General features: G+C 41.5%; 1 protein-coding gene across 1 annotated transcript in view; it reads left to right on the top strand.

Annotated features, from left to right (window-relative positions):
* The window catches only part of lamc3 (laminin, gamma 3), a 99,165-nt gene that overhangs the window by 32,240 nt on the left and 40,827 nt on the right, over nucleotides 1-26,098 (top strand). The window contains exons 5-10 of the mRNA XM_035141640.2: nucleotides 5,510-5,698; nucleotides 6,685-6,802; nucleotides 11,364-11,462; nucleotides 12,291-12,427; nucleotides 13,272-13,391; nucleotides 23,157-23,355. Of these exons, the coding sequence (XP_034997531.2) occupies nucleotides 5,510-5,698; nucleotides 6,685-6,802; nucleotides 11,364-11,462; nucleotides 12,291-12,427; nucleotides 13,272-13,391; nucleotides 23,157-23,355 (862 nt within the window). The remainder of the gene's footprint in view (nucleotides 1-5,509; nucleotides 5,699-6,684; nucleotides 6,803-11,363; nucleotides 11,463-12,290; nucleotides 12,428-13,271; nucleotides 13,392-23,156; nucleotides 23,356-26,098) is intronic.

Below are 26,098 nucleotides of genomic sequence, written 5' to 3'. Positions count from 1 at the left end.
GCACTACCCCATCATTAAGAAACAGGCCCTGTCTACATGTACAGGCTAAATTCAGATTAAATTTAGCTTTTTCTTTGCCTTTAATCCTCGTTTTAGGTCGCTAAAATCTGAGCTTTACCAAAACTCTGTTCAGGGTAAAAATGTTCATAAACAGTTTATATTGTTTTTGTGTTGACAGGAAAAACTGAGTGTCAATGTAGTCAGTCTACCCAGATCGCTTATTACTTTCTTTCAGGCTATTGTTTGGCCATCAAAACAAAAATCACATTAAAATGCTCCACATAGACTTTCGTCTTCCACTTTGATTATGTAAACATACTGTATGAGTAAATGACTTTGATACTCCCACAAACCTGTAAAATGGCAATGGAGACTGTATATGTAAACATGTAATGCTGCCAATATGGAAAAGCTTAAAACATTAAAGAGTAGAAAAATATGTAAAATTACATGCCCCAGTTTTTATATATCACTGTAGACATATTTCTTTGAGATATCATAACATGAATTATGAGAATTTTACAGAATTTAAAAAAATTTAACTTTGCAAATGCTGTTTTTGCAAGTCCTCTTAACAAAAGTGATATCTTAACCAAAATAGCAGATAAATGTGTGAGGTAGGTAGAGAATTGTCTTTAGCTCTCCACTAAAGGCCGTGTAGGTTTATCCGCAGCATAGTCTCTTACAGAATGGTTCTTATCACTGCTGACGTTCTATCCTCCTGGCTGGTGTGACATCTCATTCATCTGGCAAATTAGATGTAAAAGTGAGAAATCATTGGGCCTGCAGGGGTTGAATTTTCGGTTTGCAGTGTGTTCCGCAACAGTACTGAGACACTTTTCATGTGAAGGGCAAAAGACAACAAGCAGATTGGGTTGCATCACCTTTAACGGGTAGACGTAGGTTTTGTACTGAGGTCTGCTTGCTTCCTTGTGGAAACTAGTACAGCTTAAGTGGAAACTACTGATGCTACACCGAGGTCTGCCTGCCGAGGACAGTGAAAACTTTATGGATTCTCTGAGGGTCCACCAACTCACTGACGCAACAAGATTTCTCCCTGTGCTCCCAATGGCCAGTCCGACTATGGCCGATGAGAAAAAGTGAGCTGTCTGTGGTTCAGTATTTCTTGAAATCGACCTTATTTTGACTTTATTTAGCTTTAAATTCTCATGATTTTGTGTCATCTATTCTGGCCTCTAAGTTGTGTGCTATTGTGTCGATATATAGTTTTATAGTAAAGGAGGAGGAGGAGAGGAAGAAGAAGAACTCCAACTCCAAGCAGGTTCATACCACAGTGATGTTCTGCTGCTGTTCCATGTGAAAACAGCTTTACACAGTTTGCAGCTGCAGTCTCTGAAGGAATGTAAAGTATTCCCACACTTGAGAAAGATTTGTCTCCGCTCGGTCGAGAGCGATGTCTGCCTCTGCCTTTTTTCAAATGTTTACTCCAGAGAGGAGACGCCGTCGTGACATGAGCTAAACAAGGCACGGGATTGGCTGGTTTCCTGACCCCACCTCAGAAGATGTTGCCTTAGATAGAATATAATCGATTTAATCGATTAGTCGTTGCAGCCCTAGTGTCAATGCACATGCGTCCTGGGCTACATTGAAGGACAGCTGACTCAGCTGAGGTCTCCTGACCTACCACAGTTTTATAATTAACCAAAAATATTTGTACACTTCCCAGTGTTCCCTACATTGATTTATTTGTGTCGGCCTGGTCCAATATTTACATTGACAGCCACGTATGGATTTCAAATGGGTAGAATCCTATTTCGTTGTATAGCTGTGCACAGCACGTCGATTTGCTCAGCTCCTCATTGCCCCTCTCTCCCCCCCCTCTCTCTCTGTTTCTCACACAAACATACACATTGTCAGTTGGATGTGGTCTGGGACACATCTCTAATGCCAGCTGTGAACTGACGTTAGTAGAGCTGTCAAACTTGTGATCACATCACTCTGATACATGTTAATACCAAGTATGAACAGAGCTTGTCTGACGAAGCCTCAAGCAGCAATGCGAGGGAAACGTCGGCACCTAAATGGGCACGATAATGAAATGAAATGTCCTTAGAAGCCCTCAGCAAAAGTCTTAAGTGCTACAGGACCGACCTCTAGAGAGAGGTCCGTGCCACTTGCTGAGAGTCCATCCCTTTTCCTGCCGGAAGTTTTTCTCTAGCAGAGTTATACACTTAAAGTTAGGTTGGTCAGAATCTGTAGCGAAGGTTGATTTAAATATTTTAAGATGGATCCTGACCTTGATCTTCTCTCTTGTCTGTCACAGGATAATACATTTTTGACTATTCATACGATAGTGTTGTGACAGGTTATCATCCTTAACACCTACCCTGCCTCCTACATTACGAATTACCTCCACCAAAGAGGTTATATTTTGTTTATTGATTTGTTTGTATGTTTGTATCCGGAGATTATTCAAAAACAATGAATTGGATTCCTACGAAACCCTGTGTGAGGATGCAGTGTGGGTCAGCCATTCATTTTTGGTGCAGATCTGAATAAGGAGGTGTTTCCTGGATTATTTTTTTTCTTAACTTTCTTTAAAATTGCAAGATACAGTGTTTTTCAACATGTATGTATAATGCATGTATCTTAAATGTAGTTTAAGGAGACTGTTGGGCCTTGGTGGAGCTTTACCGAGTGTTTTTCTAGTTTATTTGCTTAATACTTGATAAACAGCAGCACCGTTTTGAGAGGAGGAAGTGTCGCCTTCTTGTAATACACAGAAGGTCACAGGGATGTGGTTGGAGTGGATAGAAGACATAAAGTGCAAAAACAAACCTGAAAACTACAGTTCATCACCCACGTAACATTTAGAGGTATTTGTATTATATACCTTTATATTTCTTTGTGCTTCAGGCTTTACATCACGTTTTCCGACTACTTCTGAGAGCAGTTTTCTGCTCCTTGAAAAAGAAAACCTTCGCTGCATTATTCTGGCGATGAGGTTAGCTATACCTATGTGGTCCTGGGGTAACAGTTGGAAAAGCTGATTTCGCAGTGGGAGGTGAGAGGATATTAAATCGGCTTTGAATCAGATTTGTCCAGCTCCAGACTGACGTCACTGTGTCGCCCTGTAAAGATCCGGCGTCAGTCGTCCTATAGTCTGAAGCTAAGTCTGCCTCCTTAATTGCATGGAGCTCTCCACAGTGGCAGTGACGCACACGCTGTGTGGTCTCCAGAACAGGATTGATGGAAGCAGCATGTGGAAGTGATGGTTGTGTGTGGGCAGACCAATAAAGATGGTGAAGATGGCCAAACACGGGCGACGTAAAGCTGTGCAGTGTAGTGGTCTTTGTGTTAAACCTGTTCAAAAGCAATGAAACATGCTTATGATAATGTGTGTAATGCTTTAGTGTATTTTTGTTGAAGTACGGAGGTTGATACAGCTAATTTGATGTAAAGATCAAAATCTGGTAATGTAATTTACAATATTTTAATAAAATACGCACATTAAAAATACATATAAAACATATTTTAGATTGTTTTTTTTTATTACACAAAATCAAATCATATAAATAAAATACAAATAGTGAAAATAAGAATAAAAGCTTAGCGTGATCAGGAACCATATTTTTTAGTTTGTCCTAAAGCTAATAATAATAAATAATCTTCATATCTATAGCTATACAGTTACATACAAGGTGCTTCAAGGTGGCATAGGATGATAAACCACCATACAAAAGTAAACTACATTTCTCCACTTCAATTCTTAAACCGATTAAATAAAATATAATTGTCGAGAATGGCGTCAGACTATCACACATTCCCCCAGAATCTATAGCAACGTACATTCCAGAATCACATTTTGAGAGACGTTGGCGGAGTCGACATGAATTTCTCCCACTGAAGTGAATTCAACAGAGGCTCGGGCACTTGTTGGCAGCGCTGCTACCTGGCTAACAGCTAGCCTGACCGTCAGTGGCAGCACAACCATAGCTGCTATGATAAAGATATGAGCGGACGGGAGCTGGAAAGTAGAGTGGGCTGCTGGTATTTGTGCACTAGTTGCCTGCCAGTGCCAATCAGACCTGAGTCGTGCTGCGGCGCCTTTCTATGTGGGGTGTCAGGTTTGTCAGATTCGGTTGCCCCATGGGCAGAGGGATTGCAGATGCGATAACACGGGATTCAGCATTTGTCAAAGGATGCGTGTTGTGTTCCAAACCCGACTCAGAGCAGAGCAGAGGCTGGCTCCTACAGCACCTTCTCACTTTATTCATCAGACCTACAATTTCAGGACGTATCCTTTAAGCTGCACCGATTCATATTTTTATATTAACAATAGGATGTAATGGTGTGTAATGTGTCAGGAGTTGCCTGAACCCACACAAATCTGCTGTTCTCCTCATCTCTACTGAGCTGTTTTGCATCTTTTAGCTCATGGGTTACAGCTATTATCAGTGAAAAGGGCTCTGAAAAGACAAGTTGCTTGAAAAAAATAATTCTAATTCGTTTTCACCTGTTGAAAAAGTAAGTCCATTACGGCATAAAAATAATTTATTACACAATTTGTTACACTTCTTTCTTTAATCACACATAAAATCCCAATGAATCATGAGCCAAATCTGTCACATTCTCTATTTAGCACATGTACAAAGAGTAACTAGCAATCAGCTCAGGGGTTGTAGAGGGTTGATGGTTCGATCCCCAGCTCTTGTAGTCAAAGTGTCCTTGGGTAAAATACTGAATCCTAAATTGCAGGCAGTGAGTAATAGATTGAAAATAGATTTGTAATGAATCGGTGAGTGTGGCTTGTGATCTAAAGCACTTTGAGTGGTCAATAAGATGGTTGGCAAATAAGTAGGCAAATGTTTGCCAACATGCTGGCCATAAAGGGTGTCCAATTATAATGGATGCATGTTTTAGACTTTGTAAACTCTTGTTTGATTAGAATTCAATTCTGAGCAAACTTGGTCAAAGTCAAGTGAAACCCAGAACTTGTATTTTATCTCTTTCAAGTTCTTCACTACTAGTGATACTTAGTCATCGTTCAAATCAGGTGAGCCTGCTCAGACTCCTTATTAACAGGGAAGAAATAATAATTTACCGATGCCAGCTTGATTCATAATAAAATGGGCAATTTCACCTAAATCCCCCCTCAGGGTAACTGGTAAACTGAGGAGGGATTTGATGTGAGGGGTATGAGAGCTGGGACGGTGTGTTATCAGCTGAGTAATTTGCTCTTGTATAAACATGAATTACTGTTATCTAAGTGCCCCCTGACAGCCGATTGGCTCCTCATTAGGCCTGTGTGAAATGGGATTAGCAACGAGCCTCTAAATTATGATCCAATCCCAGAACACATAATCTCTCACACATATGCCCTCCCCTTGTCTCTCCCCTTTTGTCTATTTCGGGTCTTTCTACCTTGCTGCCTCCTCGCTGCCTGCTTCTTCCCCCTGTGGCTGCTCTTTCCGCGTCCTTCGCGTCTCTCCTCACTTGACTCCTTTGCTCTCGCTCCTCTCTTGCTTGTCCTTTCCCTCGCACGCAGCGTGCAACTGCAGCGGGAGATCAGAGCGGTGTGTGTTTGACATGGAGCAGTACCGCAGCACCGGCAGTGGGGGGCGATGTGCGAGCTGCAGAGACAACACCGACGGGCCCCATTGCGAGCGCTGCAGAGAGAACCACCACAGGGGATCCTCTCCAGAGCCCTGCCTTCCCTGCGACTGTGATATCGACGGTAAGCTGCAGGAACAAAAGACGTAATTGTTTCAAATAACAATGAGAGAACCCCCAATTATAATCCACGCCAACATCATTACTCACTACTGTTTTGTGTTTTTTTTCCTGGGATGAGTAAAATAATTATGGTTAAACTGGGATGCTGTGTGGGCACAATAAGGCGCCATAAGTGAGATTTAGCTACAGGCAAAAAGGACAGAAAGGATTAATCATTGCAACTTTTATAGCCAAATGCTCATTAAAAACATTACTTTCATATTTAGCCCAACTCGTGGACGACTCAACCACCAAACCTTGCCTCAGAGTAGAATCCTTTCTAATTCATAATTTATACAATCTCCTCTCATGTCTCGCTCATCCCATCAGATTTATCTCTTTAGCTTCCCAAAAAAGGACCATTAAAGAAATCCATGGCTCGACTCGGCCCCGCTGTTGTAAATTGATCCAGTCGAGTCACTGAGCGTTATCAGCGGAGAGGCCCGGTGTTCGTTAAACACAGTCTAATTTTAGGCGAAGGGGACATTAAATGTTTGTGCCCCTAATTACGCCGTCCTCGGGGTGAAGAGGGGAGAACCAGCGGGAGAGACAGAACAAATGCATTAGTTCTGGTTTCCTCTGTGTTTTTCCTGAATAGTGTAAGGTGTTTGCACGGTGCCGTTGGGGTCCATTATATTGATCAAAGGTTAAAGCGGACTCCACGCGGCTTCACTTTTCTCTCATGTTAGCGACTGTATGGTTGCAAGGTTGTATTCAGATCTCCCAAGCTCATCTCTGTGGTTTCTGAAAAAGGAATCCAATAACAGCTTTTCAGTTATCCCTGCCATGACAAATTATTAATGAATATATCGATCCATTTTATGTCAGATGGAGTCTGAAGTTTTAAAATTGATCTTCATTGCCCTCTTTTCCCCTTTGACCCCTTTCCATTCTCTTTTCTTTTTTTTTAAATTTCTTCTTGCACTATTCATCGGCTGTCCCCTTCAGGCTCAGTGAGTCTGCAGTGTGATGTAGAAGGAAGGTGTGCGTGTCGAGTCGGCGTGACAGGGGAGAAGTGTGACACGTGTCGGGCCGGCTTTCACTCGCTCGGTCCTGGTGGCTGCAGGTGAGCAACACACATAGTCGTAAACACAGATTGCACGCACATGCTGACACACATGACACGTTTAAAAGAGGCAAATGCAATGAGAGGGAACTGAAGATGTTGCAAAGAACTAAGCTTTTAAAAGGAAGACGGGGTTAAGACAAACACAAAGAAAAAGGATCTGAGGAAAGAGCAGATGGATCCCCCCCCCGCTTGAATTTATCAAACTACAAGGCAGCTGTAAACAGGAGGACTCTCATTTCTCTAAGTGACACCACTGTGAATTCGCGACCCTCTTATCATTGTGTAGCAAAATACTGTATCAAACTATTCCCACTGCCCAGACTGGTCTATTTTTCCACACGCCCAACATGAACTAAGGGGTAAATTAAATTTTCAACTTAAAGATTTAAGCGAACATTTAAATCTAACTCAGAACACATTTTATTCATTCAGTCATTTAATCTTTAAAATGCTGATATATATAATTGTACTCTGCCTCTTCTGGTCTGTGTGCAAATATTCGCTGAGTTCTTAAATCAATATCAACTCCTCACTACAGTAACGCTGCTTACAGACATGCACCGAACTCGAGAATAAATACATTTCTCCGGAGGGGCTGTAAAGGAAAATGCCAATGTCTGAGTCAGTTGCTGTGGACATTCTCCAGAGGTTTTTCTGCCTGCCCCCTGGTAAAAAACTCTGGATAATGTCCCAATGATTCCATATGAGAAAACAGCAGACGCAAAAATGAAAACGACAAAAGTGATATACAAATATTTAAGGATGAAAAGGTGGCACGACGCACGGAGAAGACACTGTAGAAGATGTCAACTTGGAAAGACAATTAGATCCCAGAGCTTTCGGTGATAAGAGCTGATGCTGTTGATGTGCTGTAAACAAAAACACGTGATCCCCTCCGCAGAACGTACACGTTATGTCCTGCCTCTGGCGTGCTGTGTTGTTTTTTTCCACTTTGTGAGACAACACAGTTCATCACAGCTCCACATTGTTACACAAATACATTTGTCTGAATTTCATGAAGCAAACTTGATATACGTCATTATTTCTCTTATTTCGGTAGCAATCTACAAATAAACGATCATATTCATTCTGTGCAAATATTATAGAAGTATAAAGCTAAATATGAATTTCCCAGCATGGATCAATGTCTATGTGTAATATGAGAGGTTTGGCTTGTAGTGTTAAACCCACAGAGATTTAACATCTGACTCTGCAGTCCCCCTTCAAACAGCCTGAGCTTTTCACTGTCTTTCATCTGATTGTGTTGTCTTTATGGCCCCGCGGCTTTATTGTGTTGGTCCGGTCTCTCTGCTCTCATTACACCCTACAGGTAACAGGCAGGCAGATAAAAGTCAGCTGCTAGCTGGCAAACGTTGTGGAGCCCTTTAGCGCGTAAGGAGCCAGATACTTGCCTCAGGAGTTGGTTGAAAACGAAACAGAGCTACAAAGAGGATGAATATTGTCACCAAATCCTTTTTTATGTATGGTGGGTTTGTAAATATATCAACTTAATTTTGCTATTTCTTTATATATATGTATATATATATATTTTTAAAAATTATATTGCGACTATAGAGCCAAAAACTGGTTATTTGAGCGTTAAGAAATAATACCTAAATATCTTATCCAATGTCCAAAACAAACCAATGTTTTCTATATACATATGTTTTGCATTGTTGAGATTTAGTAAACCTTTATGACTTTAAGACAAAGACCGGCCTGCTGCTGTCTGATTACAAATACACCACAACCCCCGACCTTTGCTGTGAATTCTCCTCTGCTGCACATGGTCAGTGTTTTGGTTGGTCACCCAGCCGTCTTGACCAACAGGAGAGGAAGATCTGGCGTTTGAAGATCCCTTAGAACCAAGCCAGAGACCGATGCGGTTTACTCCATCTGTTGTCATGGTGACTGGATCCCGCCTCGCCGACTTCAGAAACTTAACGGAACAGCTTTAAAGGGATAGTTCACCGAAAAATATAATGTCCCCATTATCCACTCACCACTATGCCGATGGATTACGTCTGAAGAAACGGTCGCGATTGACTTCAATTGTATTAGATTCGACCTCAACGCTGTTTTCCCCCCGAGACTCCAGAAGTGTTTTGTGGACTCAAAACACTTCACCCACCCTTCCATCGGCATAGCGGTGAGTGGATAATGAGCGAATTTTCATTTCATGGTTACAACAGGCAATCAAATATAGCACGGAATATGCATGTGAGGTGAGGTGGTCAGAATAAATCAAAGTTAAAAGCCAGAAACAACAAATGGTAATCACAGAGGCATGAAACACTCAAGTGGGGCCTTAGACGAGAGAAAAGAGGTAAGTGACAGCAGAATAAAACAGGAAATATCACACAAATGGAAAACAGGACATGACAGTGTGTTGTCAATAAATGCTAATTATTCATGGAAAGTAGTTTTTTTTTTTTCTCGCAGAGACAAACTAATCACTAACATCAAGTGGCCAGATTGATGGCTGATTGTAAATGTTCTCCATTAGGCGAGCTGGCACCCTGGATAAGAACAAAACAGTGCATCGTTTGGGATGCTGTTTTTTTTCTGTATTTGTGCTTCTCTCTGATTTTAATCGTTTCATTACGCTAAGCTCAGGCGGTTAAATTCCTTGCGAGATAAGCAAAGTCGCTTTCATTCCTAAGACATGAGAGTGTTCTACACACACAAACACTCAGTTTGGGTGATTTTCTACGTCCATTGTTGCAGCTTGCATATGCAGTGACCTGCCGCATACATTTGGAGGATGAAAAGCACATTCTAACTTTCTGACCTGAGAGCTCTTTCGCTAAGTATGTGCACATACGATCCTATCTTTAAATGCCCATTATAGTGCATATATGTGTGTGTGAGAAGTATGATGCAGTATTTGTATTCCTATACCATCCCAGCTCTCCCTGACCCCCTGCACCCGCTGAGGGAATGCTAAGTTGTGACGGTGTTGAATCGCATATCAATGACTGTTTGGTGATAATATTATTTCTACCAGCACCTAACTGTGGACACTGTGACAACAGGCGGTGGGCTGACAGACAAACAGACATTCAGCTTTCGCTTTGAAGATCTGCGATAAACGGTCTTGATATTTATTCTCGTGACTTTAAACCCACTGTAATAAATATTTATACATGAATCTAATCACTGCGTGCAACGTGAAAGGGTTCGCTCATGGTGGTGAACCGCAGACGATTACCAGTCTCTGCCGCTTCCCTCAGCTCATCTGGGCTTTTTAGCGTCTCTCTAATTGTTGTGATTTTACAGCTCCTGAGGTTCACTCTCACGGCTCTCATCAATGTTGTTCCAGCTGCAACAGGGTCCCTCTTTCAGCTCTAAAATCTTATTGTACACTTCCTATCCAGCCCCAACAGACTGACAATGTGAGTGGCCTGCTTGTCAACACAGTGGAACATTAAGAGACTAAAGAAGGTTAAGATAAAAAGCCAGATACGTTTCTCAGGAGCTGGTGGAGACCAAATCCGATCTAAAATGAGAGTAAACATTTGACCTGAATTTGCCAGAGTTGCCAAAAACACACACATGGCGACGCTGCTCCATATCTGATGGATGTGTGAGGAAACGATAGCTAACATGTCGGCATAAGAGGTGAGAATATGTCGGTGTTTTGTTTACACTTCATTTCCGCTCTTCACACATGGCCAAAAACATCAATAGTGCAATCCTCAGTGAGGCTCAAGAAAAAGGCAGCTTTATTGAAAATCTTTACGGAATAACATCCTACTTTTAGCCCTTTTTTAGATATCACAAGGTTGGCAATCACAAGATTATAAATACATAGTTTAATTTTAGATTTGAGCCTTGAATTTACTCATAATTATTCTCGCAATACACACATGTATGCATGCACACATGCAACACACATGCACACACCTTTCTTTCATTCATGCAGCAACATCAGGCTGTTGAGTTGTGAATTACTCAGACCAGTGGAGCAGAAACAAGCAGAGACAGCTTGCCCTGGGATAATTGAATTATTTGTAATAGCGCCTCATTAAAAATAGATCCTGTGTTACATTTCCAAACAAAAGTAATCAATCAATGAAGGTGATCAAACCCAGTTTGACACGATCCAAGACACAGCTGACCCGTACACCTACTCACTTGCTTTTATCAAGGTTGTTGGCACAGCCTTTAAATTTGGTATGATGGATTGTGTGCTACCAAGCATTTCAGCGTTGATGATTTGTTCCACGAACACTTGTTGTGCTTTATGAACGAGCGCAGCCATGGCAAAAAGCATGTGTACAGGGTCGGCTAGTCACCGGGGTCGCCCCGGGTTTGAGCCTCAGGACAAGTATCCTTGTTGTTGAAGTGTTCTTGAGCAAGACACCCTACTGGTTGCAGAGAAATGCTTTGTAGCAAGCAAATTGAGAATATACTTATGGAAATCGGTGAAGTCAACACATCAAAATGTACTTGTCTTCAACATTCTTGGTTCCTGTTTGTCAACCGCCCATATACAAATGTCTGTAAAGTGTCTTGGATAGAAATCTGCCATCTTCACATCCCCTTTTGTCTGCAGGCCGTGTGAGTGTAACCCCACTGGGACTGTGGACGTCTGCTCTCCTCTGGATGGACGTTGTCACTGCAAGTCCAACGTGGAGGGGCAGAGCTGTGACAGGTGTGTTATAAGCTTTTTGCTTGCATGACGCATGACGCGTGGTTACCTAGGCAACTGTTGAATTCCTGCAGCACAGAAGAATGTTAGTCATTCACTGGTTTATGAACATAATAGTAATTATTAATATTAATGGCTGTTCAACATATTGATTAAATAAATATAGCATCTACATTACATTAAAATCAATAGTAATGTAATTATATAAATAAACTAAATTACAGCAGATGGGTCGGCACATCAGATTTGCAGGAGAATACTTTACAAAAAAGCTTTGGTAAAAATGTGGTTTTGGGGCTATCTGTCATTTGGACTCCTCGAATATGACAGTTACAATATGTCAGCAGCCGGGTCTCTGCTTCTCCCTGTGTGTTTCTATCTTGCTCCTCTGGGATACAAGATAAACTCACTGGGACATTGGCAATGCACACAGCCCCAGGTCTGCAACTATTGAATAATTCTGTGCTCCCTGTTTGTTGACTTTTTTTTTTCCTGATTTCATGGCTCGTTGGGCAGGCCCCTCTCCTGTGTAATGTGACTTGTGTATTTCCTGATTTTTAGCAGTGTTCCTCTCCCACCCATGTACCGGTTAGCGACTGTGGGTCAGAGGTCAGGGTCTGTGCGGCAGAGCTCCATTTGGCTCTTTTTTCCTTATTACTGCTCTGGGGACCAGCCTCCACTGCTGCTGCAGTGAGAACAACTTAAAGAGATTAGTAAGAATAACATTACACCGAGGGTGTGGTTTATAGCTGCACCGAGGAGAGTGTGCAGCATTAGCGTGTTAATAACATTTTATGCATTAGGTGTGTATATGTGTGTGTGTGTCCACAGATGCAAGCCAGGCTTTTTCAACCTACAACAAGAAAACCCAGCGGGCTGCCAGCCTTGTTTCTGCTTTGGCCACTCGCTGGCCTGCACGTCGTCCAGTCACTTTGCTGCTGTCAACATCACTTCTGACTTTATGGAAGGTATTCTCTCAAGCTGCAGCCATTAATAAGGTTCTCTAATTAACAAGATTATCCGTTGAAGTCAATCAGACCAGTAATATTATCTCTGAATCCTCATCCTCTTCATTTTCCTTAACTAAAATGTATTTTGCTGCCGCTAAATCAGGGATAATTACAACCAATAACAACACTACCAGGACATTTGGAGAGCACATGCCTCAGCTTAGGGTAATTCCCTATCTCGCCATATCAAAAATGGTCTAGACTGTGGCAGCCCAAAATGTTTTAATCTGCCGTGCCACAGTTTCGTAATGAACCAACCGACAAAAATGTTTTGCACTTCTTATAATAACATAAGAGAACTCTAACTTGGTGGTTTGCTCCAATTGCTGAATTGAATAGCTGTGTGCAATGCTATTGCCCCAAAGTTGTTCCCATCCATGCAGACAGTCAGACAGCATAGTTTCAGCTGCAGTTGCAATACAGTTCTCTCTCAATCGAGAATTTCTCTTTCACCCTTTAGTCTGTTTATCTCCCATCTGGAATCATTTTACATGAAAGGGACGTTAATGTGCTTGCTTCCCCTCTATCGGCACTGGTTGAATGAATACTGTGGGAAACGCTGCAGAGAAATTGAAACTAAATTCTTGGATCTGCCATATGTATTCAGAGCCACTTCAAAATGTAATGGGTTCTTTCCTGATTTATACTGCATCCTTCCACAATGTTCATTGCTAATCCATCCAATAGTTATTCCTATTAACTAGCAAAAGGAACAAAACTAAAACATAAAACATCCTGATCTTCTCTGAGGCAGAGGAGAATAGGATGTTCGTGTTTTGAAATGTCTACTATGACTCTCCAGATCAAGATGGCTGGTTGGGAGAGTTCTCTCTGGGACAAGAGTACCCCCTGCTGTGGAAGGAAGGAGAAGTCTACCTGCTGCCTCTTAGCGAGGAAGACATCGGTTTCTACAAAGCTCCTGGTGAGTCACAATGGAGAATACAAGACATTTAAATTCACACACGAGGACAGATAGTCACCTCAGGTTGGGTCAACCGAGGTGAGGGTGTGTGAGTGAGTGTGTGTTTTCCAGGGTTAGTTAATAATAAATCTTTCTCTTGTTGCACCCATGGCAAATGTGGGAATTATATTAGTGTTAGTGGAGCATCTGTAATACCCATAGCTTGTTCCTGTTGTTCCTTAGTGAGATTAATCAGGTTCTTTGGCAGTGGGTCATACGGCGGTTATTCTGACACCATTCCTTCCAAGCCCTTATCAGAGCCATTAGAAGATAAGGGAATAAGTTGGCCCAGCTACAGGACTTAGGGCTCATTTCTATCAGCTGCCCCAGCAGCTAAAGGCCTGATGGAATTGGATGTCTCGGCCATGCTGGAGAGGCAACAAAGGGAAAATTGGCTTGGTCTCCTCTTGTCTCTGCTAAGTCGGTTCTAGACATCAACTCACAGCCCCTCCAGGCCCGGAGTTGTCCATAGCCCGAAGCGAAAGAGGAGCAATCCCATTAACTCCACATCTTGGAGGTTTAATGCCCAAAACGCACAATCACAGAGAACGACTCCATTTGGAGACGTCTTCTTTTTTTCTGTCTTTTTTTTTAGAACGATGAAATGCTCGCAGCTGAAAGATGTGACAAACCCTGGTGGTCAGGCATAAATTATAAAAACATCATTCTAAATGCATCCGCTGTGAATGTGCAAGTGTGACTGTTTTATTTTTGTCCGGTGTTTGTATACACGAGGCACAAGTAAGTCCATAATGAGTACTTGCATCCTCCCCCATATATATGTGTAATTAGAAATGCACATAGCTAATAGTGTTTTTTAAAGTCGCTTTCTTCTTCACTCAGTCCACAGTGACGTCTCTGTAGGCCACACAGATTAGTGGCCCAACTGGCCAAGAACAGCTTTGTGGCAGCCTGCTTATCTACTTCGCCCAGTGCTTGTTTATGTTGTTTTCGCCACGTAATAAAAGCACAAATCTATTGCCTTGCCATCCCTATTAATGATCTCATTTTCTCTCGCCTTTCTTTTTTCGTAGCGGTGCATGTGTATAGTTACTTTAAAGATTAGACCAGAGCGGCACAGGCTTTTGGAAGTAGCTCTGGAATTCTCTCTCTCACTCAGCCGCTGCCTCTGCTCTTTTTCACTTTTGATTTGCGCTGAAATCCCTTCACTGTGTGTCTTCAACAAAGTAAGAGATAATTCTGAGTGACAAGTCAATGTCAAACATCATACAAGCTGCAATTTCTGTGATTCCTGTGAACGTACAGTATTTGTCACCATAGTTTTTCTCTGGCTTAAACTGCCACACAGGAGACAGGATTCAATCTGGATGATTTTTTTTCTTTTTTTTATTGAACTGATGAAGCATTAGAGAGAAGTGTTTGGGTTCTGAGTGGCTCACCTGGCTTCAGAGATATTAGTTGGTCCTTGGAAAAGGACAAGACATCACAGATTCTCAACTGTGTTTGACAAGGAGTTGATGGACCAGACAGAGAGAGGGCCAGACAGCATGAAAAAAAAGAGAGGGACAAAGAATTCAACTCAAGAACACGGTGCCAACACAGTATTTGTGCCAGGACATCAGAATTGTGCCCTCCTTTTCGTTACATGAAGTAATTCAATCTATATACTAATTCCTGAAATCCCACCAGATAATGGATCACTTGAATATTTTATCTCTCCAGATCTGACTCACACAGACATTCACGGATGTCGCGGGTGTGGCTCTCAATCATTGAAACCACATTCATGGAATCCCTTCCTATCTAACAATTTTTATACAAAATAAAAGCACATGATTTTGTCGCTGCAAAGCTTTATACCAAGTGGAGTTATTGAGCTTTTATTTTAGAGAGTTGTGAACTTTGGTCTGAAGATTGTGTCAATTGCTTAACATACTTTTGAAATAGCCGACAAGGAATGTATAAAAAAAAATAACACCAGTTTAGTAAATAATTCAAACTTTTATGTAAACCACACATGTGATCAGTATAAATAAAGCAAACATTGACTTTAAAGTCTGTGCCAAAAACACAATCTGATTGATCATAGGTCACATTAACAATTTCAGAGAGAACAACAACTGCAACTGCAACTAGCATCACCACAGGCCAGGCAGGTTTAGAACAGGCACTGCACAAGGTACTTTACATTTTTAGTAATCCTTCCCTCTATTTTCCCTACAACACTACTGATAGTACATATCTGTCCGTAGCTGTGATGCTTGAGTTGACTCTTAACTCCATGTTGACCAGTGAGTTGGACTGGGTTCACGCCAGTTTTCTAGAACCTACTCTGGGTTTTGTGCAGGGAGGGTAAAAAAGTGACTTATAATGAGCCTGTCTTGTCCTGGCTCATCAGTTACTCTTTCATCAATTAGCAATTGTGGTCCAATATAGATTTTCCAATAGATGTTTGGTGTAATGTCACTGGATTGCATTCAGCTGCCATGGTTACATAATTCAAGGTCATGTAACTTAAAATGGCCCCCGCTTGCAGGCCTGTGTATTGTGAGGACTATTACTTTAATGTACAGGCATAAAAAGAAAACAGGGAGAGAGAGGGAAGATGGAAACTAAACTGGATGAAATATAATTGTAGAATTAGAAATGTCATAATTATGGTCAAAGCGTCTTGCAGCGGGGGTGTAGTCTGTTGGGTTGAGGTTGTAGATTAATGCATATTTATGCGGGTCAGGTGGTGTGGGCTGGCTCTCATAATGGATGAGGTGGTTGGGGGTCATAAAAAACATTGAGCTTCTTATCGCTAGTACATAGTTATGTGTGGATGTGTATGTGTGTGTGCACTTAGGAACACTCCTCCTCTGAAACATGTGCATCACCACTTGTCTCCTTCCTGATCCTGGACATCTGCTTGATAGTTGACACTGGCTGAGTTCAAGCCCCTCCAGTGACTCAACAGGCTGAACACTTGAGCGCAGCTGCCAGGAACTATCATAGACAAACATGAAGTACCTCCCTAAACAGTTGCTTTGACCTGCCTCCAGCAACTGTGGTCACCCCTTGAATCTGCTGGACAGTAACCGGGGCTCTCTTGGCCGAGCAGTGCTTCATGCTGAAGGGGACATCATCTAACATAAGTCCTTGCAGCCATCTGTTGAGAAGCTTGCAGCATTGATCCTTTTTCGTATCTGCAGCACAGGCCAACCTGCCTTGCCCGGAGCAGCAGGGAGGCTGAATTATACCAAAAAAAAAAGAGGTTAGAAGAGAAAAGGAGGGAGAGATAGACAGAATTTTAATGAGATCACTCTCTAGTAGAAGGCAAGAGAGCAGCATATGGCTGCTCTTGTGTTCAGCTGAGGAGTGGAAGGGAGAAAGAAGAGCAAAGATCCGTGAGAGCAGCTCCAGGCGACCTGTCACTCCGATTCAAGCGGCAATTGTAGCTTCACACAACCTGAACGCTACCTGCACCCGGGTCTGCGTGTAATCCAGTCTGGAGGCCTTGTCATCTGGAAGAATAAGCAAAACAGAAAGGCGCTGCGGCAAAGCGAAATCAAAGAACTGAGCCAAGACATAGAAATAGCGAGGTAGGGAAGAGAGTAAAATTAGGAAAAGTGGAGTACAAAGCATCACCTGACTTGGAAAATTACTTATTAATATTATTAATTGGTCCCCTACACCCACTGCATTGATATTATTGTCATTATAAGAACTAATCCGACGGTGCTATAGTGCTACGTACAACTCCCCTCTGCTTCTCCCCTTTCTCCACTTTTTATTGTCCTTTTAACGCAGCTGGTAAAAGCAGATAACCCTGAGCATGGGTCTGTCGGAGGTTGGAGGGAGTTTTCTTTTCTCTCCTCTGTCACTGTTGGGTTTCCCTCTATCATACTGTAAGGTCTCAACCTGCTCTGGAAACTACCTTGAGATAGTATGTGATTTGACTCAGTACAAATGGAACTGAATTGAGTTGCAAATGAAGATTGATTTGAATCGAGTGCTTGAGTGCAGCTCGTGTGGGAGAGAAAGGAGTTCGGTATGAGTGAGGGGTGATGTGTCATCCCAGCACATTTTAAATTAAAAATGTTGGTACCCATTCCGAATGGCCGCACTCACTGGTGAATAGCCTGTGACACTACCTCCCCAACGTATCGCCAAGATCTTTCTGTCTTCTACGTTTTTTGCTTTGGCCGTATCCAATAAATAATTTGGGCAAAGTTCAACTGCAATCCTCATTCAACGTGTTGTACTCAAATTCAAACACTGTCAGAAAAGTGTTAGGTGTTGTTGGACAATCTGACAAGCAATTTCATTAAAGGTACGAGGTTGCTGATCAGATTAGGTGAAAACCATTGGGGACAAGCCTTTCCATTTTGACCAGCGCTATCTTGATTTGAAGTGACCTCAAGACCCCGTTTGTATGTCCATTTCTACACACAGTCTATGGTTAAGACCGACAAATAGCATTCTTTTTCAAGTTCAGACCACAGAATTAGCACCTTGTATTTTAATGCAGTTCTATTTTTGATCTAAACACTTAAATGAAAATAGCAGTACGACTACTTCATTTACATTTGTGCCGAACCTCTTTCGTGCTTGTTGGATAAGAACCCTCAGAGCCGAGACGAGACCAGTCTGCTGTGTCGTTCTCTGCTTCCACTCGACCCCGGGTTCACTCTTCTCCACACTCCAATTTGTTCCCTGTTACTTCAACTAAAGAACAGAAATATGTAATCGCCAGTTTCACAGCTGTATTGAATGTGCATGTGTGTCAGCCTGCATTAGCAGTTCCCTTGAATATAAATAAAAACGATCTTCCTTTTATGTAATCATGTTTTGGGTCACCCATAATGCGACTGCAGGCAGTGTAGTTTAGTATTGGACTCTGTGTCCTGACAGTACTGGCCATGTTTAAAAGTTTAAAGTTTGTCCGTCCAGCCTTTCTCTCCAGATTGTCTGCATGGTGGTCGATGTTAGAGCCTCAGTGGGACTCAGTGTTTGTGCAAGGCGGCAGTGATTTAATTGAAACGGAGTTGATTTAATTTGTTTGGAGGAAAGTCTAAGTCCCCTGATTGATCGTGAGCTCCTCCGCCATTCCCCCAAAGTTATTCGGGCATCTATCACTTGTTGTGATGGTGGCTTTATGTGTTCCTGGCAGAATGTCAACGGCAGCACAGTCAGTGGACTTCACATCATTCTGACAGACTCATATAGACAAAATGGAAAAAGAGTGGCGCAGGCTGAAGTTGTGCTTTATTTCCATTCTGTTTTTTTCAATATGTTGACTGAAATATATGCAGCTTTTATTTGGAGGAGCACAGGGCTGTAATACTTAATTTCTATTGTCGAATAATCTGCCGATAATTTCTTTAGATCCCATGCCTATGTTGACATCTTAAAACAGCTTGTTTTGTCCCCAAGGATATAAAACCGACAACCAACATCAAATCCTCATACTGGAGACGCTGAAACCAGACAATGTTTTCTGTTTTGACAAAAAAATATAACTTGAACATATTTGAAAATACCAAACTCATACGAGGGGGATGAGCACTGCAAGCTTGGCTCTATCAAAAGCTATTAAATCCACCTACCAGCACCTCCAAAGCTAACAAATAAATATATATTCTGTTAGGAACTTAACCTGTATAAAAGCCAAAGTATAGAAATGATGCCAATATATTTTTCCGTAGCCAAATGATGTAGCACTACTGGCTTACTTTACTGATGAGTCAAGAGGGCATGCCTGCATGTAGGTTACAGCATAGGTTGCGGCGTAGGTTAGGGCATAGGTGACGGCATAGGTGACGGCATAGGTGACGGCATAGGTGACGGCATAGGTGACGGCATAGGTGACGGCATAGGTGACGGCGTAGGCTCTCCATTGATCCTACTCAGAAATAAATTTCAAATGATTCTAATTTTTGCAAGAGAGGCAAATATGCGTATTTTAGTGAATGTATATGATAGTTCACATTTAAAAATGATGGTAGCTCAATTAGTTGACAAATGGTCCAGCAGTGCGTTGAATGTTACAAAGTGAAATTGAATCTCTGCATTATGATTGGAGAAAAAAATATACAGTGTTCTCACATATACGGAGCTTGTACTCTGTGGTATTTAGAGAAGGCTAAACTTTTTAATTCCCTCCTATTTGTCATGTGAGATAAAATAATGAATATAAATCCGTGGCAATAAACGGACATTTTGATCACTTACACATGAATAATCCTTTCATTGTGTTTTCATCGTGATTCATTGCTTTGGAGAGGCGCCCGCCAGTGGGGCCGTTCTTGGATGGTCTATTAAGGTTGTGAGTAATTATTGCTTTGGTGCCTCTATCATCAGAGGCAGAGGGAGAATACCCAGGATGCCACACTGACCCCAGCAGAGTAATGGCCGGCAGGGTATACCTGAAACATAACCACTCACAATTGTAAGGGTGCACTTTATGGGAGAATATTAGCTTAGTCACACAATAGCATTACTGGGCTCATTACCCACCGTTATGCAAGGAATGTGCGGTGTATATTTCCGATTAATCATTTCAAAAGTAATATTCGTTGACTTTTATTTTCTGTGGACATGAGTTCTTACATTACTCACTATTACAGTGCGTCACTGCCCAAATATAGGTAATTGCTCACAAAAAAAAAAAAAGGTGGCTCCGCTGAGACTGTTCTCATTTATAAAGTTAATGCAACAATGATCATCTAGGGGCAGATGCTATTCTACATCAGAGTGCATCTTAAAGAGCGTGTGTGTGTGTGTGTGTGCGTGTGCGTGTGCGTGTGTGTGCGAGTGTGCGAATGACTGACTGGAGTGGCCACATTTTATTTAATGGCAAATAAACAGCAGAGGGACAAGAGTACGGAGATGATGTCCAGGTTTTACAAAAAGGTTGCAAAAGGGTACTGCATGGAGCTTGGAAACTGACAAAAGGCAATTAGATCAGATGCGTTAAAAATATAAGCAATAAAAAAATCTGTTAGATAAATAAGAAAAAAATATTCATCTTAATGTCACTCCTTTATATCGAGCTTTGTTTATGTTATTTTTTATCAAATAAATAAAACCCTATTTCACGATGTAATTCATCTATTTGTTTTTCCAGTGCTCAAATGTCTGTTTATTAGTTTTTAAATTTTTTAAGATTTTGGTGGACATTAACACAATTAACAATTTTCCATTTTATTTCTTGAACACACTGATCTCTTGCCACTATCCAGAAATTAAGCCAAAATGTCCAGGGTATAAACACTGCCATCTTGCACATTTGGAGCCACTGATACATGCCTTCGACCAATCGTGAGCCAGTCAATCATGACATTTCTCCCCATTTTTATAGCATCAAAGAACTAAGTTAAACCAAACTAACCACTTGGACATACATCAGTTTGAGAAGAAGTACCCTAAATGACAGAAAACCTCCTTGAAAAAAAATGTATATGATGTGTGCTTTGACTTTTTAGTTTTGGTCCATGTCCCATCCACTGACATGGAGGAGGCAGGATTTATAACCTATACTGCAGCCAGGCACCAGGTGGTGATTGAGACGCTTTGGCTTCACTTTTCACATCGTCCATCTTAATGTAAAGTCTGTGGTTAAGCTAGTTATCCAGCTGCACCTTTCTTTATATAACTACATCAACCAGTGCAGCTAATGTTAATCATCTTCTGTAGCAGTCGTGAAATAAACACATTGTTTATCTCCGATCACCACATCCTATTGAGTCATTTATGTTTGGGTGTAAATTGGTCCTGGTTAGAGTGGTGGTGTCAGACTCGTATTGATCACTCATCTCATTTAGAACTCTCGCCCTCTATTGGTTGTTTTTCCACTGTTTAAGATGTTTAGATAGGAAAGGGCTCATTTAAAGCGTTCCTGTCTGTGAGTGAATTGAATCCGTGTTTCTCTTCCTGATTTATTTATATATTTTATTCCTTGTCATCAATATGTATCGATTCTGAAATTTCCCTGAGAAACTGTTTCGTCCTCACCAGTGATGATTGGTTGCTGGCGAACCACTTCCCTGCATCTGATTGGCTGTAATTATCTATTGCTATTGATTCTCAAGTCGCACTGACATGAATGATGTCTTATTGGACTAAGAATAGAAAGTGCTATTGATTCGGCGTGTAATTGAAGCATTTCCCCTTTCAGCTCAAATACTGATCCCACAGCCCAATGATAAATAACTTTCTTGCTCTTCAATCATTTGTGTTCTCCCCACAGTGAAATTGAAATGGTTTAAAAGCTGTGATGAAAGCGGGATGTGTCGTTTCATGTTGTAAAAATGAAGCTGAAACAGCTGGTGTTTGACTCGCAGCTTAATAGAAAGGAAATGGACACAGTATGTGTCACTTCTCATTTAGAAAAAAGCTTTTAAGTCACTGCAGCTGCGAAAGCAGATGAATGATACAGTGGGAATACTAATTAAACAATATGATGTGTATATATAATGTATAATAAGCACATTAAGTGATTGGTGGAGAAAATGGGATTATGTACTGGACTGTGAAATTCATGAAATGATGAAAGAAAGACTTCATTGAAATACTAATTTAATTGCATTTTAATTTAAAAAGTAACAACTCATAACTTTAACACATCACTGAGTAATACATTACCAAGAGCAGCCAACAAGCTCAATTCAGTTTCATAACCCTGGGTCCTCACAACAGCGGTGCAGGTCAAATAGAAAGAGCAGAGAGGATAAGAGGGGGCTGATGGTTGAGCAGATATTAGACGATCAGATGACAGTTTGAATTGCTCCGAATGGCGCAGGAGGCCGCTCGCCAAGCAAAAATCACCCTCCCGGCCCCCAGAGGAGCTCAGGATGAACTTCACAAGCGATTACACTCCAAAACAAGGTGGCAACCAAGCATGCACCCTGTCAGTTTCTGCACCCTCACTCACTCACCCAGAGCTGGCAGCCAGCGAAGTCATTATAGTTCTAATCTGTTCACTTTTCTCAGAGCACAATTGATGCCCCCTGCAATAATGTTGTCCCATGTTTTCACACTGAGGGCGGCAGAGACTTCTGTGTCATTTTTTATTTTTTTTTGAAAAGTACAACTTGTGATTTTCCTTTTCGGGGGGGTTGGGAACAGGGAGCATGTGTGGGTGGGGGGAATCTTTGAAGTCCTGTTAATGTGCTGTAATGAGGCAGAGATGAGTGGGTGGGTAATTACACTTAGACTCTAGCAGTGCTCCGTGTGAATTCAAGAAACGCATACAGAGAGAGTGGAAGAGAAAGAAGCAGGGAGAATATTTCTAAATTCTAATTTCTGAATAAATACTAATTCAGCTTCAACCCCAACACACTTGCATACATACAGTTCCACTGGACTGTTATCAGGCCATTAAATAGGCGTTATATCACATATGTGTCCAGTACATAGGAGCTAGAAGGAGCCAAACCTTCTTTATTTCATCGAGCCAAAGTTGTTGGAGCGTAGTCTGCAAATGTGACTGCCAGCAACTAGAAATTGAATCTACGAGATAATCTAACAATATTGTTTTGAGGAATGTAGTATGGGAAATCACGACGAAATATTAGGGCCATATTGGAAAGAAAAAGATCAGTATAATTTCTTTTTCTAATTAAAAAAAAGAATGTCACAATATCACAAGAAGGAAGCCGTAATTTAAAAGAATGTCCTAATAATACAAGAATAAAGTCGTACTTTCATTTTTTTATTTGGCTGATGTTGAGTTGGTTCAGACTTCAGCAATAATCTGACCCCACCCCTTCTCCCCATTAGAGAAATTCCTGGGTCGCCATGATCACAGCTACGGTCAGCTCCTCTCCATCACCTTCACCTCCGAGACCCCCGAGCTGCTCCCCGACCACGTCGCCCTCTACCTCCAAGGCTCCGGAATCGACCTGTCCGCCGACCTCTCACCGCAACCAGTGCTCCACCACAACCCCGGCCTCTCCCCGTGGCACTCCTTCGTCGTCAGGTACGAGGATGCAGGCATGCGGCTGTCAGTTTGTGAGTCTGTGCACATGTTTTTCTTTCTTTCTTTTCTTCCTTCTATCTTAGTTTTTTTTTCCCCACCGTTGAACTTGAGTCTCCCTGGAAAATACCAAAGTCTTTGCCTGAATCCGTGCATAACAATAGATGTTGTGATGTTTGTTTTTTTTCCCTGCATCTGACTCTCCCCATTGCCTGACTCGCTCCTTTGCTACAATATATGTCGAGCCTCGCAGAGTAACACTGTCCTGGATACCCATGTAGCGACTGCGGCTCACCCACACTGACTGTGCTGTCATGGTCCCTGCACGATGTCAGGACATGAATGTAGTGATGAGCCAGCTCCCCCGTGCGCTGGCTGTCATGTAGGTCTGGCAGGTACAGAGCTGCAGCATTACATTTCCATTTTTGCACTTTATACGTTTAGCAGATCGACTCGACCCGGAGTGACATGAAATGTGTGCTGCGGTGGAAAGTCGCAAGTCGGGAGCAACAATCAAATTTACACTCATCAGAGAAATTCATCGTGGACCCAAAATGATCATGGCAAACAAAAACAGGTCCACAAGTAAAGTGAGTGCAGAGAGGAGGACATTGGTTTCGTTCTGCAGCAAATGAAGTTCATTACAGTCTGATATTCTGACTCAAGTGAGGACGACGATCCACTATTGGACTCCAGGGGGCAGAAAAGGGGGGGTCCTGCTGGAACGGAGATCATGTCGGAGCAGGGAAAGGAGAGCTAAGTGGATTATGGAAACAGCACGCAGAGCACATAGATGCAGTCAATATGTGGAGGCCATGGCCTGGAGGTACAGTATGTGGGTAGTGGGTGCTAATATGCCAAAACCAGGGTTTCTTACTGGAAACAAGCAGCTCCAGCCAGTGAAATGAAAAATATGGAAATCAATGAGAAAACTGGGCTGCTGAGGGAGGCAAAGGCAAAGTAGAGTACAAATGATATTGCACCAAAATGCTCACATGAAGATCAAGCATGTAAATGAATACAAATGCATCCTTTTGACATGGATTTTTATGTCGCTGCATCGGAGACAGCCAGCAGGGGAAGAAATCATTTTTTCGGGTTGTTTGTCCGCTCGTCCCATTCTTGTGAACACAATATCTCATGGAAACCTCCAGGGAACGTCTTCAAATTTGAAACAAATGTTCAGTTTGACTCAAAGATGAACTGAGTTTAATTTGGACATACAACCTCAGGGCAAGTATATAGTTCTACTTTGGCTTTAAATGTATTGTGTTATGTGAAGCACTGTGTAACATGGGTTTTGAACATTTGTTCTAGAAACGAAGATTATTTCTAATTATATTACTATTAATACTCTGGACAACTCGCAGAGCATAGCTTGGAATTGAATGCGCACATATATGAAGAGAAAAGTGTGAAATCACAGTACTGTTGTTATCATTAGAAGATTAAAAGTTGTAGAGGTTTGTTGGTGATGTATTTCCTCACGAGAATGTGTGTGTGTGTGTGTGTGTGTGTGTGTGTGTGTGTGTGTGTGTGTGTGTGTGTGTGTGTGTGTGTGTGTGTGTGTGTGTGTGTGTGTGTGTGTGTGTGTGTGTGTGATGTACCCCGCATGCATATGGCTTGGACCGCTGAAGCCTGCAGGTTTTGGCTCAGCGATTTTCTTACTTAATGGCACAGTTAAGTTTGAATTAAAATTTTTGTTCATATTTTTTTTGTATCCACAAATTTATGAGTTGAAACATCTTTGACCTTCAACAGCACTTTGCTGTTAAGAGCTGTAGCTTTCAAATGTCAAAGTGGGTATAATGGATTATAATAAAGCCTCCCACACCTGCTATAGAAGCACACTCACATTCATACACCTCCAAATATACAGACAAATATAAACTCATAGAGCGATTTCATCTGAATGCAGATTTTGTATTTTTTCACCATTACTTTATCTGAAATACATATTATTTTTATTATTACATATTATTATTTCGACTTTGCAGGTAGGTATGCTGCAGTTTTTAAATATAATTTAAGGATAAGTGCACCTCTGTGAATACTGCAGCAATCAGAGGCTGGATATTGTAATAAAGATAGCAGCAATCAAACTCAAGCTGCGGCACAGCTCCTGTCACACAGAGCTGATGGTGTTTACATTAGCCTCCGCTGGCAGTCTGCTCCTTGTTTGCTCCCTGTCTGCTGTTAGATTGTATTAAGTTGTACACGTGTCAGTTGTAATAGTATGTTTGTGTTGTAGATGGTTGATTAGCATCTCTATTTGGAAAATGAAACCAAAGCACTGATGGTCTCGAGACTCCCAGCATTTAATTTTTTACTGCGCCATGTCCCTGAGTTTATTTATGCTACTTTCTAAACAAGTGTATTTTCTTTTATCCGAGCTAATGCAAGATTCAGTTGAGTTAAAAAAATAGATGTATTATTTTATACTTTCTCTTTGAGGAATACTCACGTGTCCTTATGTACTTTATACCGAAAAAGCCTGTAATTCCCCTCCTGTCCTCACTGATAATGAATTCCACAGTCCTCTTTTTGTTTAATAATTCATTCTAATAGTTAAGATACATATAAAACACATAATGATGCCTCAGCTGTGTGCATTTGACACATTCATTTAAGTGGGTTTAGTGCAAAACTCCCTCCTTCTGAGCCATTCTGAGTTATAGTCATAATAACACAAGAAAATGTCAAACAAAAAATGATGTAACTTTTAAAGTCACCTGCTTGATTTCCC

The sequence above is a fragment of the Hippoglossus stenolepis genome, chromosome 18 (genome assembly GCF_022539355.2).
Source record: "Hippoglossus stenolepis isolate QCI-W04-F060 chromosome 18, HSTE1.2, whole genome shotgun sequence".
Lineage (NCBI taxonomy): Eukaryota > Metazoa > Chordata > Actinopteri > Pleuronectiformes > Pleuronectidae > Hippoglossus > Hippoglossus stenolepis.
This window is presented reverse-complemented; position numbering and strand designations above follow the sequence as displayed.